The sequence below is a fragment of the Rousettus aegyptiacus genome, unplaced genomic scaffold, assembly GCF_014176215.1.
Source record: "Rousettus aegyptiacus isolate mRouAeg1 unplaced genomic scaffold, mRouAeg1.p scaffold_m13_p_8, whole genome shotgun sequence".
In the NCBI taxonomy this organism is placed as follows: Eukaryota; Metazoa; Chordata; class Mammalia; order Chiroptera; family Pteropodidae; genus Rousettus; species Rousettus aegyptiacus.
The window spans coordinates 68610454-68626806 of NW_023416311.1; the positions used below are offsets into that span (position 1 = coordinate 68610454).

Sequence of the window (16353 nt, forward strand, 5' to 3'; positions counted from 1 at the left end):
CAATAGTACTGCCAGCTAAAACAAAACAAAAACACACAAGCAAGCATCAGAAAAGGGAAGGAAAAAGATAAAGGAAATTAACCAAAAACAGAAAAAAAAAAGACAATAGATGGTTATGCTATATTGTGCTAATTCCACTAAAAGGTAGTGAGAACTGATCAAAAGCTAGAACAAAGTTAATGCAAATAGCTAAGTTTTGAACTTACAATAAAGAAATAATCAAAACACATTAAGAGGTAAAAAGACAGTATGTCAATTTTGAAGTACACAGGCTTTGAAATCAGATAGGCCTGAATTGGAACAATGTTTATATTGCCCATTGTCTGTGACCTTGGATAAATTAAGGTTTTCCAGGACTTGATCTCTCTATATAAAAAGGGAAAAACCCTGTATTAGTTGAGTGCTTCGGGTACTATGCCTGGTGAATAGATACTCATGTGATAACCCTTGTAGTAAGGTACTTTTGAAACTATGGAAAATTCCAAATCGCTCCCACTTCTCCAATTTCAAAGAGGCTGAGAAATACATATAAACTATTTAGCTTCAGATGATTAGTATCAATTATTTGTATTGAAAAATACCAGCACTCTGAGAAGTTAAGCTTTCATCTGTCAGATCACACCTGATTGGCACCTGTCCAAAATATACTTAAGGCTAGAATACAAAATATGTGAAATTAAAAACAAAGTCTCCCGACTCTGTGTCCCAACCACAGGCTCAGCTGATAGAGACCACACAATGTGTCCCAGAGTCAGATAAGCAATGCCTGGATCTGCCAGAAAGCATCTGACCTCTGAGTGTCCTCTCTTCTCCAAACCTGGTCCTTTGCCAAACCCTGCGGCTCCTCCCTTTACATCCACAACATCTGTCCCTTCTACTCCAGCTCCAAGGCACAATCCCTGGTAACTCCCCAACTGGACCTCAGCACCATTTCTCCCAAAGCTCACCTGCAAGGACCATGCCCTGGTAGGCTGGGCTGGCTCATCTTGTACCATGAAGACATCCCACTAAGATCACATTTCACTTTCTCCCAGGCTACACCTGATAACTCAGTTTCCTTGCAAGTTCCTCTCTCTCCCTACTATTGAGATGTGTCTTGGTTTGACTACCCGTGACCTGCCGAAAAGGTCCTGGGTCCCTCTGGCATATGGCTCCCAAGGCAAACTAGCTGGAAAGTGGTCCCAAGCAGGCTACTCCTCAGAAGCAGGTCCTCTCCTCATCCAGGAGCAAGAGCCTGTGAAGGGACCCCTGCTCTCAACTCAGCTGCTGCCCCTGCCCCACAAGCCTGCCAGCCACATTTCAACTTTGTTCTCTTGGACAGCAGAGGTAGGGTCAGCATCAGGGAGGGCACAAGAAGGAAATGCAGTTGCCATAGAAATATCAAAGATTTCATGCTTTGAAAATGCAATTAAGAATTCCTTGAAATATCATTAATTTGTTAAACAGAGTAGTAACATGTCTCTTAATGAACTGATTACCGAGAATGATATTTTCTTCCAAACACCAAGTTTCTGTTATCACTGCTTATAAGGCAGCCATGGGCGGCATACTTAGAAGTAATGACGGGGACATCCCAATGCGGAGAGGAAATCCACTGGATTCTCTAAAGAATAAGATTCTTTCCATTAAACTAATCATACATAGTCAGTGTTAAACAAATCCACACTCAATGGTTCTCACTTGCTTAAACATTTGAAGCTCTTCTTTCAAATCTGATTCTCAAATTCACTATAGTCATGTACCCGCTTAACAACAAAAATGTGTTCTGAGAAATGCGTTGGTAGGCAATTTCATGGTTGTGGGAACATCAGGAGGGCACCTACGCAAACCCAGATGGGAAAGCCTACTACTGTAATTGTACATGCTACACTTTTATAAGACCGGCTGTGCAGCAGGTTTGTTTACATTGGCCCTGACAGCTGGCTTTTCTTTTTCTAATGCAAGTGCCTCACTTTAGCCTTGATGGCCAAGGCATCCGCTTCAAGGAAGACTATCTAAAATAAACACATTGCCAGCCACACGACTAGATAAAGAGGCAGACTGTCTTCTTTCTCCACTGAGGCCTCTTCATTTTAGAGATCTCCGCTGAGTTCATTAACTGACCATTTGGGCTATTTGGTTTTTTTCCTCTTCCCATGCTTTAAATTCCTGTTTTAAATTCACCAACAGAGCCCCTGAAATCCCAGGCCCCTACCCTTGACGCCAATATTATCAGAACCCCAGGCCCTTGCACTCTTTCCCTCTGCCCTAGACCTTGACATGTGCCCTCATCATGCCTTGTACACTCCAGGGCCTGTACGTGATAAACTTTTTCTTCCTTCAGACAGTTATCACCAAGGGGCATCTTGCAATCATAAACTAAACCATGAGGGCCAGTCCACTGTTAACAACAGTTTAGAAAGGGGAGATGTCTGTGGGAAACTCACCAGGGCCCACGTGAGTGTCCCCAGGTATTTCTAACTTTAGCATTACTATTGACAGATTGAGACCAGCACAAAACAGTAATCCAGTTGCTTTAAGACATTGCAAAGGCTATGATGTCACTTGGTGCTCAGATGAGTTTTTCATTTCCACTATAATCTTATGTGACCACCATCACATAGAAATTCCATCAACGTTATGCGGCACATGACCACCTGTACCAGGTAAGGTCAAAGTCTGAGTCTTAATCCAGCCAATGAGGTATCCTTTTGGTGTCTGCGTTGTCAGCACTGAAATGAAAGGAATCATAACCGTGTTTCGTTTCCTTTCCAGGGCACATATGAAGCTGTCCCAGATTTACTAATACAAAGAACACTTTGGCTCACATTGAGAGCTCTTTGAAGATAATATTTCTAAACAAGTTCATCACCAAGGGAAGCCTTTTTGTGCTTTGCTTATTTTCAGAGGTAGGACAGAAAACATAAGCACAGCAAAGATTTGTATGCATTTTTCTTTCCCCCAAAAAAGGAATATAATATTTCAGGAACTTTCCTTGGGAAGCACAAGAGCAGCCCCATTCATAACTATCTGCTCAACTGCAATTTGCAAATTCCCTCTCCATTTCTTGCCAAGACCCCTCCTCATCTGTGACTTTCATGACAGCTCCGGTTGGATTCCTTCCTCAACAGACTCCTCCCAAAGAGAACTCCCTCCCTTAAATTTTTGCACAGTTGTCCTAAAAAATCTAAAGACGGAAGTTCATAAAATAGATTCATTTTCATTATTCAAATATAGTTTGCAGAGATTAACATAAATCTACTCAGCAGTACTAATTCTTTTACAAAAGTAACTCTTTAATTTAAACAGTGGGATTTCTGGCATCCGAGAGAATCTTTCCAAGCCCATATGAGTAGCAGACTTGTCTGCATAGCCTGATTTCAGCAAAATTCCCACAGCAAAGAAACTATCAACTTAACCTTCAGGGCCTACCCAAAAAGAAAACTGATAAGTTAATTTAGTATCATTTAAAATGGTAGAGGGATGAAAAGCTTACTTTATGATAGCTCACAATTCAAAAACATCAAGGCATAAATAACCTTAGTACCATAATCATTTAGATCAAGATTTAGATCATCATCCAATTCCTGATTTGGTTTCTGACAGTAACAAAGAAGATTTTTTTCCCCCTCGATTACCCTTTTGGGGGTCGATTTCAAAAGGATTTGTACATATTATGTAGAAGGTAGCTTCTAAGGTGCCCCCAGTGGTCCCAGTCTTCTTGAATTCATGCCCCTGTGTAAGTCTCCCCATGAGCACAGGCTGGATTCAGTAATTTTATTCTAATGAATAAAATTCAGCAAAGTATGGGACACCACTTCTGAGAATAGGTTACAAAAAGACTCTGGCTTCCATTTTACTTTCCTTTCTTCCTCTCTCGTTCACTTGCTCTGATGGAAGGCAGCTGCCATACTGGGAGCTGCCCTACAGAGAGACCCATAGGTCAAGAAACGGAGGGAAGCCTCTGGCCAACGGCAGTGAGGGACAGAGGTCCCCAGTCCAAATGTCCATGAGGAAATGAATCCTGCCAACACTATGAGTGAGCTTGGAAGCCAATTGGCCCTGCTTGGAACTTGTGTTGACTGTCTCTTTCTCCGAGACTGAGGCAGAGGACCCAGTAATCTAAGCCAGATTCTTGACCCTCAGATATCACGAGATAAGTGTTTGTTGTTTGAAGCTCCTGAGTTGGAGTAATTTGTTACACAGACAAGGATAACTAATACATATGCCAGACATTCTCTGCCACCTACTACAATTGTGATTAGCTGTCCATGACATCATCTAAACACTTTAGCTTCCGGAGAAACACACCCCTCGGGTGAAGAGTGCTTCACTTTTAGCCCTAAAAATATGCCCTTTTCATTTTCTCTTCCTTGCCATTAACTTTGGTATTTTGAGACTTAATGAACAAGTCTATATGTAGACCTCATAATTTTATAAACTATGGCAATAATTTCAGCCATAAAGTCATCTTACACATAGGTTACCTCTTCTCATCAGTCATTCACTCACTGAAAAATACTCTCTGCCCTTCTTTGAATATCTTCTACTTAAATTGTGGTATCATTAAATTGTCTAGAATAATCAGCTTCATAATCCATCGGGTCACATATATGGCAGGAAAAACCTGTACCACCTAACGGCAGTATAGAATTTTCCATTGAGACAAAGATTAAATGTTACCTCTAGACTGGCAGTCTAGTCAAACCATCTAGAATCCTGTTTATCATGAATCTAATTAATATCCTACTCATTACCCCTAAGAGAACCAACACCTATAAGAAATAGAGTGCAATAAAACCTCATTAGTAAAAAATAATAATTCAAGGCTGTGCACTAAGTAATTCATTCAAGTGTGTTATAGATACGATGGCATGATAACTTAAAGTAGGAGTATTTGACCTAGATGGGGATGTCAGGGAGCGAAGGACTCCCTGGAGAAGAGAGATGTAATCTGAAGACTGAGTAGAGTCTGATTAGGTAAAGAATAGGAAAAGGTCCTGTGTAGGAAGAAATATGGAAATGAAAAGGGGTCAGTGTGGCTGGAATATAGAACAATAGGGAACAGGGCACAACATGAGGCTGTAAGGACTGGATTCTGCATAGCCTACGAGGTGTTTTGTCTTTATGCTGAGAGTATCGAGAAACATTTGGAAGGTTTTAAGAAGAACTGGCCACAACAGATCAGGGTTTTGAAAGGATTTATCTGACTGTGAAACAGATAAAGGGGTGAAGGACAGAAATCAATTAAAGACCACTGCAGTAATCTAGCAAGAGAATTTAAAAGGCTGGTTGTGAGAAAGAGAGGTGAACATATGATAATTAGGAGGATGATGATAGGCTGGATACAAGGAGGTGCGCGCGCGCGCACACACACACACACACACACACACACACACTCAGTGAAAAGAATTTGCAACTCGTGAGTGAAAGCTTTAACCAAAGAGTGAGTCTTTTGAAGCACAGCATTATTAGTTGCTTTATCTCCAGCTTCCAAGATGACCCTATGTTTACACACAGTAGATGCTCAAAAAAAAAAAAAGGAAAAACATAAAATGAAGTGTTTTGATATCTCATGTGCCTTCAGAGTACCTTCTACATGCATTTTATCCATTTAACCTTATTTAACAGCTTTACTAAGGCCCTCTCAAAGCCAGTCAGATCAAAGTTAACTTTTCTTTAAAAACGGCTTTAACAAGATATAATTTAGATACCATACAATTGGTCCTCTTAAAGTGTGTAATTTGGTGGCTTTAAGTGCACTTAGAGTTGTGCAACTATCACCACAATCAATTTTAAAACATTTTTGTCCCCGCAAAAAGAAATTCATACCCATTAAGCAGTCACTCCCCTAGCCACCTATTACCCTAGAATTAGGCAACCACTATCTATTTTCTGTCTCTGTGATGTCATATAGTTGGAATTATATAGTATGCAACCTTTTCAAGATGGGGTTCTTTCACTTCATGATATGGATGTAAGCTTCTTCCATGTCTTTTTGCATGGTTTGATAGCTCATTTCTTTTTTACCACTGAATAGTGTTCCACTCTCTTGCACAGTTTATTTACCCATTCACCAACTGAAAGTATGTTCGTTGCTGCTAAGTTTTGACTGTTATGAAAAAGCTTCTATAAACATCCATGTGCAGTTTTTTGTGTGGACATGAGCTTCACTCTGTGGGGTAAATAGAAGGAGCATGATTTCTGTATCATATAATAAGAGCATGTTTTATTCTTGTTAAGAAACTGTTAAACTGTCTTCTAAAGTAACTATAACATCTTGGATTTCCATGAGCAATGAATGAGAGTTCTGGTTGCTCCACATCCTCATCAATATTTGGTGGTGTCAGAATTCCAGATTTCGGCCATTCTTCTAGATGTTTAGTGGCATCTCATTGTTGTTTTATTTTGCTGATGACATGTTGTGGAGCACTTTTTGCTATGCTTATTTGTCATCTGTATGCCTTCTTTGGTAAAGTATCTATTAAGGTCTTCGGCCATTTTGAAATTAGGTTGTTTTCTTATTGTTAAGTTTTAAGTGTTCTTTATACATTTTGGATAACAGTCCTTTATCAGTATATCTTTTGCAAATATTTTCTCCCAGTCTATGGCGTGTTTTCTCATTTGCTTGACGTCATCTTTTGCAGAATAAACATTCTTAATTTTAATGAAGACCGAATTATCAGTTCTTTTTTTCATGAATCATGCCACTAGTACTAAATCTTAAAAGCTATTGCCATACTCAAGTTCATCTAGCTTTTCTCTTCTGTTATCTTTTAAAAGTCTTATAGTTTTACATTTATGAAGGGTATAAGATCTCTGTCTAGATTCATTTTTTTACCTGTGGATGTCCAGTTTTTGCAGCACTCTTTGTTCCACTGCATTGCTTTGCTCCTTTGTTAAAGATCAATTGACTGTATTTATAAGGGTCAATTTCTGGGTTCTCTATCCTATTCCATTGATCTATTTGTCTGTTTTTGTTTTTGTTTTTTTTTACCAATGCCACACTGCCTTGATTACTGTAGCTTTATAGTAAGTTTGATGTCAGTTAGAGTTAGTCCTCCAACTTTGTTCTCCTTCAATATTGTGGTAGCTATTCTGGTCTTTTGCTTTTCCATATAAACTTTTTAATCAGGTTGTCAATATCCACAAAATAACTGGCAGGAATTTTGATTGGGATTGCATTGCACAGATCAAATTGAGAAGGACTGATATCTTGACCATACTGAGTTTTCCTATCCATGAACATGGAATAGCTCTCCATTTACTTAGTTCTTTGATTTAGTTCATCAGCATTTTCCTTACACAGATCTTGTACATATTTTGTTAAACTTATACCTATGTATTTCATTTTCAAGTACTAATGTAAATAATGTTATATTTTCAATTTCAAAATTCTAATTGTTCAGTGCTGGTATATAAGAAATGATTGATTTTTTGCATATGAACCTTGATTTCTGCAAGCTTCCTACCATTACTTATTAGTTCCAGGACTTTTTTCTTTCTTTCAGGTTTTCTATAAAGCCAATCATATCATCTGAGAACAAAAACAGTTTTACATCTTTCTTCCTCATCTACATACCTTTTATTTCCTTTTCATGTCTTATTGCATTATCGAGAACGTCCAGTACAATGTTGAAAAAGAGTAGTGAGAGGGACATCTTTCCTTATATCTTAATGGGAAAGTTTCGAGCTTCTCACCATTAAGTATAATACTGGCTATAGAATTTTTGCTGATAGTCTTTCTCTATTTGAGGATGTTCCCCTCTATTCCTAGTTTACTGAGAATGTTTATCATTAATAGGTATTGGATTCTGTCAATACTTTTAGTGCATCTATTGATACAGTCATGTGATTTTTATTATTTAGTCTATTGATGTGATGGATCACGTTAATTGATTTTCAAATGTTGGACCAGCCTTGCATACTTGGAATAAGTCCCACTTGGTTGTGATTTATATAATTTTTTTATACATTACTAGATTTGATTTGCTAATTTTTTCCTTCTTTAAATTAGTTTCAAATACACAGTACTTTGGTTAGACATTTACATAGTTTCCAGCTGAATGATTTATGGTATGAATACACCATATTTTGTTTATCTATACATCAGTAGATAGATATTTGAGTTGTTTCCACTTTTTGCCCTAATGAATAATGCTTCAATGAACTTTTATGTGCAAGTTTTCTATAGACATAGGTTTTCCATTTCCTTGGTGGTGGAATTGCTGGATCATATGGTTAACTCTGTATTTAATTTTTCAAGGAGTTGACAGACTGTTTTACAATGTAGCTGCACCATTTTACAATCCACCGGCAATGTATGAGAGTTTCAATTTTTCTACATCCTTGCAAATACTTGTTATTGTCAGTCTTTTTTATTACAGCCATCCTATTATGAAATGGTATCTCATTGAATTTTTTTGATTTGCCTAATGATTGTTGTTAAGCATCCAGTCCTGTTTTTATTGTCCATCTGATCATCTTATTTGGAGAAATGTCTATTCAGAATCATTGTCTATTTTAAAATTAGGCTATTTACTTTTTATGTTGAATTGTAAGAGTTCTTTATATATTCTGGATACAAGTCTCTTATCAGATATATAATTTGCAAATATTTTCTCCCATTCTATGGGATGCGTTTTCACTTTTTGATGATATTCTATGAATCAAAAAAGTTTAATTTTTATGATGTCTAATTTATCCATTTTTCTTTTTGTTAGTTCTTTTGGTGTCAAGTCTCAGAAACCACTGCCTAACCCAAAGTCACAAAGACTTGCTTCTATATTTTCTTCTAAGAGATTTATAGTTGTAGTTCTTACATTTAGATTAATAACCCATTTTTACATTATTTTTGTATGTGGTGTGAGGTAAGGATTCAAATTCATTTTTATGCATGTGTATATACAGTTGTTTCAGCACCATTTGTTGAAAAGACTTTTTTTTCCCTTTGAATAGTCCCGAATGACTTATTCTGGGGTTAAACTAAGCTCACATTCCTGAAATGAATTCCTCTTAGTAGCATATGATCCTTTGCATATGTCACTGGACTAGGTTTGCTAGTGTTCGGTGGAGAATTTTTATATTTGTATTCATAAGGGATATTGGTCAGTGGTTTTCTTGAGGCATCTCTTGGATTTTGGTCTTACAGTAACACTGGTCTCAATAGGATGAGCTGGAACATGTTCCCTCCTCTTATGTTTTCTGAAAGAATGGGAAGTTTTTTGATTAATAACTCAATCTTCTTGCTAGTTACAAGTCTATGTAGGCTTTTTATTTCTTCTTGTGTCAGTTTTGGTCATTTGTGTCTTCCTAAGAATTTGCCCATTTCATCTAGTTTTCCTAATTTGTTGGCAAATAACTGTTCATAGTATTTCTTCATTGTTCTTTTTACTTATTTAATGTTGATAGTGATATCCCCTCTAGTTAAAGAATATTTTAAACAGCTTGATACTAGTTATCACAGAATCTTGAAACTAATAAAACCAAAGTTAATGATACACTAGACCTTCACAATTCTGAGTTTTTGATACATATGAACTAGAAAGACTTCCAATTCTCACTTCCAGAAAGAAAGAAAAGAGGCACAAAGATAGAACCAGCATATTTCCAATTAACCTCCCCTAAATATGTTCAATTGAAATAAGAAATAAGAAACAGTTCTTGGTGAAACTTATACATTCTAAGTATATACACAATAACCTAAGCCAACTATGCTCACAGGAACACACACGTGCATGCACTATAATACACCCAGTATGTAATTCCTAAGGCTTTAACACTGTCAGAATTCTGTATACTATGCTTTCTCTAATCAGAGCATATGAGTAATATATCTATTAATAGCCACATAATTTTTACATACTGTATGACCAAAAATCATCTTTCCTAAAAGTCACAGAAAGCATCCAGATCTTACTAAAAGATTCATGAATATATAATACATCAACTCTTTCCTTATAAAATAAATTGCTGTCATCTTAGAGGAAAAACTATATATTTTATAGTCTTCTTTTTCCCAATGAAACTGTTCCTAAGGACATATTGTTTAAGGAACCTGGGCTAATCATTATGATGACTTTTCTAAAACAAAATTCAAATTTAGAATTTTGGAAACACTAAAGATGGTAGGGTTTCAAGCTATATTGATAGCACTTTGAAACATTCAAGAGTAAACTATGCTTATCATCATACACCTGACTGACACTACAGTTTACAAACACTTATACCTTCATGATTTTAGTTGACTTTTAGAAAAAAAAAATCCACGAAGTAGGGCAGGTGGCGGTAACATATTTATACACCATTACAGAAGAGACAAAACTGAAGTTCTCATGGAGTAAATGGTGGCATAGCTCATAAATGGTGGAGCTGGGACCAAGAAATTCAGTCTACTGACTCCCAATCACACACACCTCTGTGTGACACTGCTTCCCACTTACAAAAAACAAGAGGTAAAAACTTAGAATGCAAAGCGTGTGTCAGGAGGATGCTTCCACTAACTCTCCTTAAACTTTTTTCATTGAAAGCATGTTAATTTTAAATGTCTTTGAATCGCTTTCCTTATCTAACTTTTGAGCAACAACTTGACTAAAAGAATCTTTTTAATAATCTTAGACTGAATCTTCAATGACCTGCAACCTAACTGTAGACATCATAGACATATTAAATAACCTTTCAAACTTAATCTTTAGAACTTGGAGTTATAAGAAGACTATTAAAATAAGAAACGACTCTTGGAAATGCCATTTTAAGCAATTCTGAGGCCAAATTAGCACATGTGTTACTGAGTGTTCTACACATGGATTAAAAACCTCATGCTTCCAGCTCTGCAGATAGCTATTTGTTAGTGATCAGAGATAATACCAATGACCATTAACTAAATGTTTATTTTCTCTATGGATAAGAGAGCTGGAACATATCATCTGTCCAGGAAACAATGCTGTTGCTCGATCATAGCACAAAGCACTAATCGGAATCTAAGTCAGGGCATATGGGCACTGCAGTACTCACCCAGCAAAGGACAAAGTTCTGATTCTTCTGACACAGAGGCCTAAGTGCAAATACCTTCTTTATCTTCACTCTCTCCTTGGAAAACCCTACATTTGCTTATAATCTAATAAGTCTAAGAGTCAATGTGAGTTTAGAGACAACATATCCTAAGTGGCAACACACCCATGGGTTAAAAAGGAGATTGCTGTCATAAATCTATCCTCTAGTTTAGTGACCAATGGACTTCAGTCCAAAACACTTTCGTCCTACTGGGCATTTATAATCATTGAGGGAGGGGGGCAGGAGGGGAAGATCCGAGGAAGTTCTGGAGGAAAAGGAAGTTGATAAGTCTTTGCTGCTACTCCTTATCCAAGCCAGTGAAATGAAAAATTTGAAATAGTCTGCAATTTGCCCGGAGATTTCCTGGGAGGCTCTGAGGAAGAAAAAAGAACAGTCGCCTCCCTAGTGCCTTGATGTTGTCTGCGATAGCAACTTTTTCTCATGTGCGCCTGACCATTTATAAAAAACAGGTGGTTTTTCTCCCATTACCCTGCTACCAACATGACTGCAAATGAGTTATTAAAAGTACAGTACCTAAAGTTTATCTCCAAGAGTAGGTATGCAAATAGACTAAGTCTGGATCTCACCTTTTGGCTTCCTCTAGGTGGCACAAATATTCATAAGCGATGTTCTGCCGCCTCCTCTCATCCATCTCCTCTGCAGAGAGCCTTTCATCATCCACAATAGCTAGAAACAGAGATATAATAACATCACATGACTTGTAAGGGCAGTGCTCATCAAATAAACACCTGAGACGAGCAACTAGAAAAAAATCATATGAAGTTCAACATTGAACAGTTAGACATAGGGGTACTGAAACACTAAAACAGAAAGAGATCTGCCTTTGAATTTTACAATATTATATTATTTTTAGCAAAAAAAAAAAAATTGCAATATTGAAGTACAGGTTGAAATTACCAAATAATAGAATGAGAATAGCAATCACATTTCATAAACATGATGCCACAGGAGTTAGATAGACTCCGATCAATTAGAGCATGGTCTACTTGCAACAACTTTTCTTAACAAGCTTGTGGAATTGGTCTAGTGGCTCAGCTTGGACCATCCTGGAAATTCTGGGGTTGAACAAAGAATCTACAAGACCTGTATTTTAACCTCCTAGAGGAAATTAAGGCTTCTCATCCAACTCAAATCTATTTTACAGATGCCAAAATCTCTAAAATTCCTCCCACTTACTTCTTGGCTTTTATGAGACTAACCTTCCTGGTCAACAGCTATCCAAAGGAAAAAAGCACTGGAGAGAGCAAGTGAACAGGGTTTTTGAGCCCACACTCTGTAATCCGACGCAAGCCTAGTTTATTAACTTCTACACTGCAGCTTTGCTTTTCTACAGAAGACACGGCCTCCCCATTTCCTGACTGCACTTCCTCTAGCCACAGCCTTAACAGCACACGACCGTGGCCAACTGTCACATCGGCCAACTCTTAGCTGTCTGTTTACATGACAAGACTCCTTTTTCATAAAAAGTACCCCTTTTCCCTCTTCAATACTGAACTTTAATTTTGATAGCTATGAAACACATTTGGTTTCTAGTTTGTTAGATTACTCATCAAATGAAGACAATGTATGTGGATAGCAGGGATGTGGTCGCATAGGGAAGGAATGTCACTGTTTGCCCTTTTTGTTACCTAGCTGCTAGCTCATCATCTATTTTCATAAATGGGACCCTTGGTCCTAAGCAAAAGAGACAAGAAAGTGAAGATTGCCAATTCGACTTCAAGAAAGACTCCTCTCATGTTCTACTGATAAGAAATCCAAAATATCATCTTGGTAGTCAAAAGAAATTAAGATCAAATTTTGAACTCTTATTAGCAAGTACAATGCTAAGCACTTAAGATCTAAAAATAATACCAAATCCTCAAAGAACTCAAAAGAAAGGAGAGATTAAATGGCAGAATACCATAAGCATATAAATATGTACCAGACGCTCATTTATTGAGCACTTGTTTTGTTTTAAGGCCTTAGGCAAAGTATTTGCTATGCAGTTTCTCATCTAAGTCTCATGATTCTATGAGGCAGGAAATCCCGCCCTACATTTGAACTAGCAGGCTGAGAGATCATTTGCCCAAAGAAAGAGCAGAAACATGAGAGCTAGAAATATTCAGATGGATGGAGACAATAAGAAAGTATGTAAGAATTTGGGGGAAAGCCATGTTACTGGATGAGGAGGAAAAGGAGCAGCAGCAGCGACAGGAGAGTGAGGTGAGATACGGGGAGCAGCAGGACAGGCTGGTACCTAACAAAAGCAGAGCCAAAAGAGCAAGGGCTTCCACACATATCACCATGCCTTTTCCCATCCTTCCTTCCTAATCCTTCCGATTTCCCATTGTGGCTCCATTCCTTCCAACAGGGAGACCTCATCCCAGATCAATGATACCAATAGGGGTCAATAAAGATCTTGTATTTGTTGAAAGCATCTTCTTTTTCTTAATAAACTGAAACTGATTTAATTTTAGAAGAGAGCTCTCAGGTTTAGGAAAAGTACGAAAGCTCTCAAGCAATCCTCCTCTGTAAGATTCCAAGCCTTCAACATCTCTGCCCTGGACTCTTACAGGAGCCCTCAAGTAGCATCCCAGCCACACCCCTTCCTCCATCCATCCTCAAGGTCACCAGAAGCATCTTGCTAATGCATAGTCCCATTGATGCTATTCTCCCTCTCAAAACCTCCAATTATCCCTATTTCTCACAGAACGAAGTTCTAGAACACTTTCCCTCTCCTCCCCTACGTGAAGTCCACATTTCAGCCACCCTTACAGGCAGCGCCACATTCCAAGACCACATTTTGGGTTTGAGCACTTCTGCTCTCCCCCTTCTTTCTGCTTGAAAGCCATTCTCCCATCTTCCGTGCGTGGCATCTTTGACATCTTCTCAAGCAAAAGACTGCGGATCTCTAAGTTAGAATCCATCTACTCTCCTCAGAATGATGATTCACATTGTTATTACATCACTCATCCTCAGAAGTCCCTCTGTAATTTGGTCATGCCTCCCTCCCCAAAGTAGGGATACCTTGGAGGAAAGGACTCTTTTGATTCATCTTTATATCTTCCTCACATCTATCATGGTTCTTTGCACATTGAGAACACTCAAATATTTGCTGAAAAATTATGTTCCAGTGAATCCTCACTAAGTGAGTTAACCATCACCCAATAATGAGTATACTTTGCAAATTATGATTATTATCATCCTGAATTTTCTCAGAAGATATCTAGCATGTCCACACATCATCACCTAATCCTCCATCTCCATTGTTCCTAACAATTAATCCCCAGAACCCTCTGTAACTTCCAATTTCTCATTTTTTATTCTGTCTTGTCTGTATCCCATTTTTAAAAGGGTATTTTCATTTTATAGTAGCTTCTGACACATCAAAGCTTGAAAACAACACAAAACTTTTAGTGAGAGTCCAACGCTCAGTGTAGTCTCTCTGACATTAAGATTGAGCAAAAGGAAGCACTCTCACTGCCACCTTCCTTCTTGGCTGCTGCTTCCTCTCAGCATCAACCAACTCACTTGGGAGGAGGCAGAAGCCCCAGCAGCACTCAGTCCCTAGGCCTCTGTCCCTCAACCACAATATTCCATAAGCCATAGAAGATTCTACTAGCTCAGGAGAGCGCGGAGGGGGCTTTCAAACTCTGACATCACCCTGTCCAACCAGAAGATTTGATTTAACGTTTGAATTTAAACACCCACAAAGCTTGAAATTGCAATTACAACATACTGGCCACAGCTGATGGGATTCTACTTCTGTTTAAGGCTCAACACGAGGGCCGTTTCCTTCCCAAAGTCTTCCCTGCTGTTGCCTGATCAAAATACCCTCTCTCCTGGCGCCTCCTATATTCGCTAGTGTTCTCATGGTGTCCGGTATGGGCTACGTGCTCCATAAAAATGTTTGAGGAACAAATAATCTCTTATTTGGAAAGATTAGTAAAAGGAATTTGCCTTTTTACACTGAATAAAATAAGGATGTGGTCACTGATATTGATGGAACGAATATAGTCCCATTCTACAGACTTCACTCAGCTAATGTTCAATTCATAGATTCTACAGGCCAGGCAGGAGTGATAGCACCAGGGATAGGGTAGTGAACCGATCAAACGAAAACTGTTTGCCCTCATGAGACTTCATTTTACACTCATTCCTTCCCTTCAGACTTGGTCCATTAGACCCCAAACTTGATCTATTTCCCTTCAAACCACACACTCTTCAACCTCCCCTTCCTTTATTCATGACCTATTTTCAAAGTGGAGGCCAACGTTTTGAATTTGAGAAAGTCTTAATCAGAGCAAAAGCAGATCCTTCTGGGCCACAGAGGCTGCCTGCAAATATTTCTGCATTACTCAACAGTTACTAAGTAGCAACTTCTGATAAGAGCCAGTGGCATGGATAATAACCCTGCCATTTAAAGAGCCATCATGGAGCTGATAAAAGAATTCACTCAAGTATGACTTTACCATCTATAAAGCACTTTTCCATGTTACTGTGTGGTTCTCATAACCACCCTGAGAGATAGGCATTATCTCTTTCTTACAAATGAGGACACCAGGGTCACGGGAGGGAAAGGCACCGCCTATGCACTCGCCGGGTCAGTGGCAGAGCCAGGGCTGGAGCGGAGGTTGCTCAGCACAGCCTTCCTGCTCTTTGCCCGGTGCCACGCTGCTGTCAAATCTGAGTGTGCCGGGCTTGACACAGCCAAACCCAAGGGCAGATCATTTAAGTGCTCTCAGAAGTGCTTTTATTTTAAAGTAACTTGATTAGCTGCAATTTCTTCTAAAGTTCATCTTTACTGGCTGCTTTGAACACTAAGACACATGAGGACATTGTGAAGAATACAACTTCCTGAAGTATTAGCGACTCACCAAACGCCATTTGTAACATTAGCTGATGTTGGCGAAAAGGCGGCATTTTAAAGCAATAACATTTTGTGGAAATCACAATATAGAGCTTATGCAGAGGTTATAGGAGCAGAATGGGAGTGAGTCCAGTAGAGACAGTATTGAAATAGAACTGTAAGTTCAAGACAGAAGGAACATTAAAAAGTCCGTTTCCCAAAGAAGACCCACAAAATCCAACATAAAAACAGCCCAAGACTTAACCCATTCATTAAACAGTTGATATGGTACTCGTTAATTTTAGCTACTCTACTTGTTCCCTTCACATGCAGAGACAGCAAGGCCACCATATCCTTTGCATTAGAATTCATTTGTTTGTTCAATAGATACTTGAGTGGCCGCGTTGTGCTAATCTGTTTTGGGGGCTGGACATAAAGTGACATATATGATACATGAGGTCTCTCATGAAGTT

General features: G+C 38.5%; 1 protein-coding gene across 2 annotated transcripts in view; it reads right to left on the reverse strand.

The window, feature by feature from the left end:
* The window catches only part of IQGAP2 (IQ motif containing GTPase activating protein 2), a 248303-nt gene that overhangs the window by 194212 nt on the left and 37738 nt on the right, over nucleotides 1–16353 (reverse strand). For both annotated transcript variants that reach the window (XM_036225610.1, XM_036225611.1), the window contains exon 2: nucleotides 11619–11718. In XM_036225610.1, the coding sequence (XP_036081503.1) occupies nucleotides 11619–11718 (100 nt within the window). The remainder of the gene's footprint in view (nucleotides 1–11618; nucleotides 11719–16353) is intronic.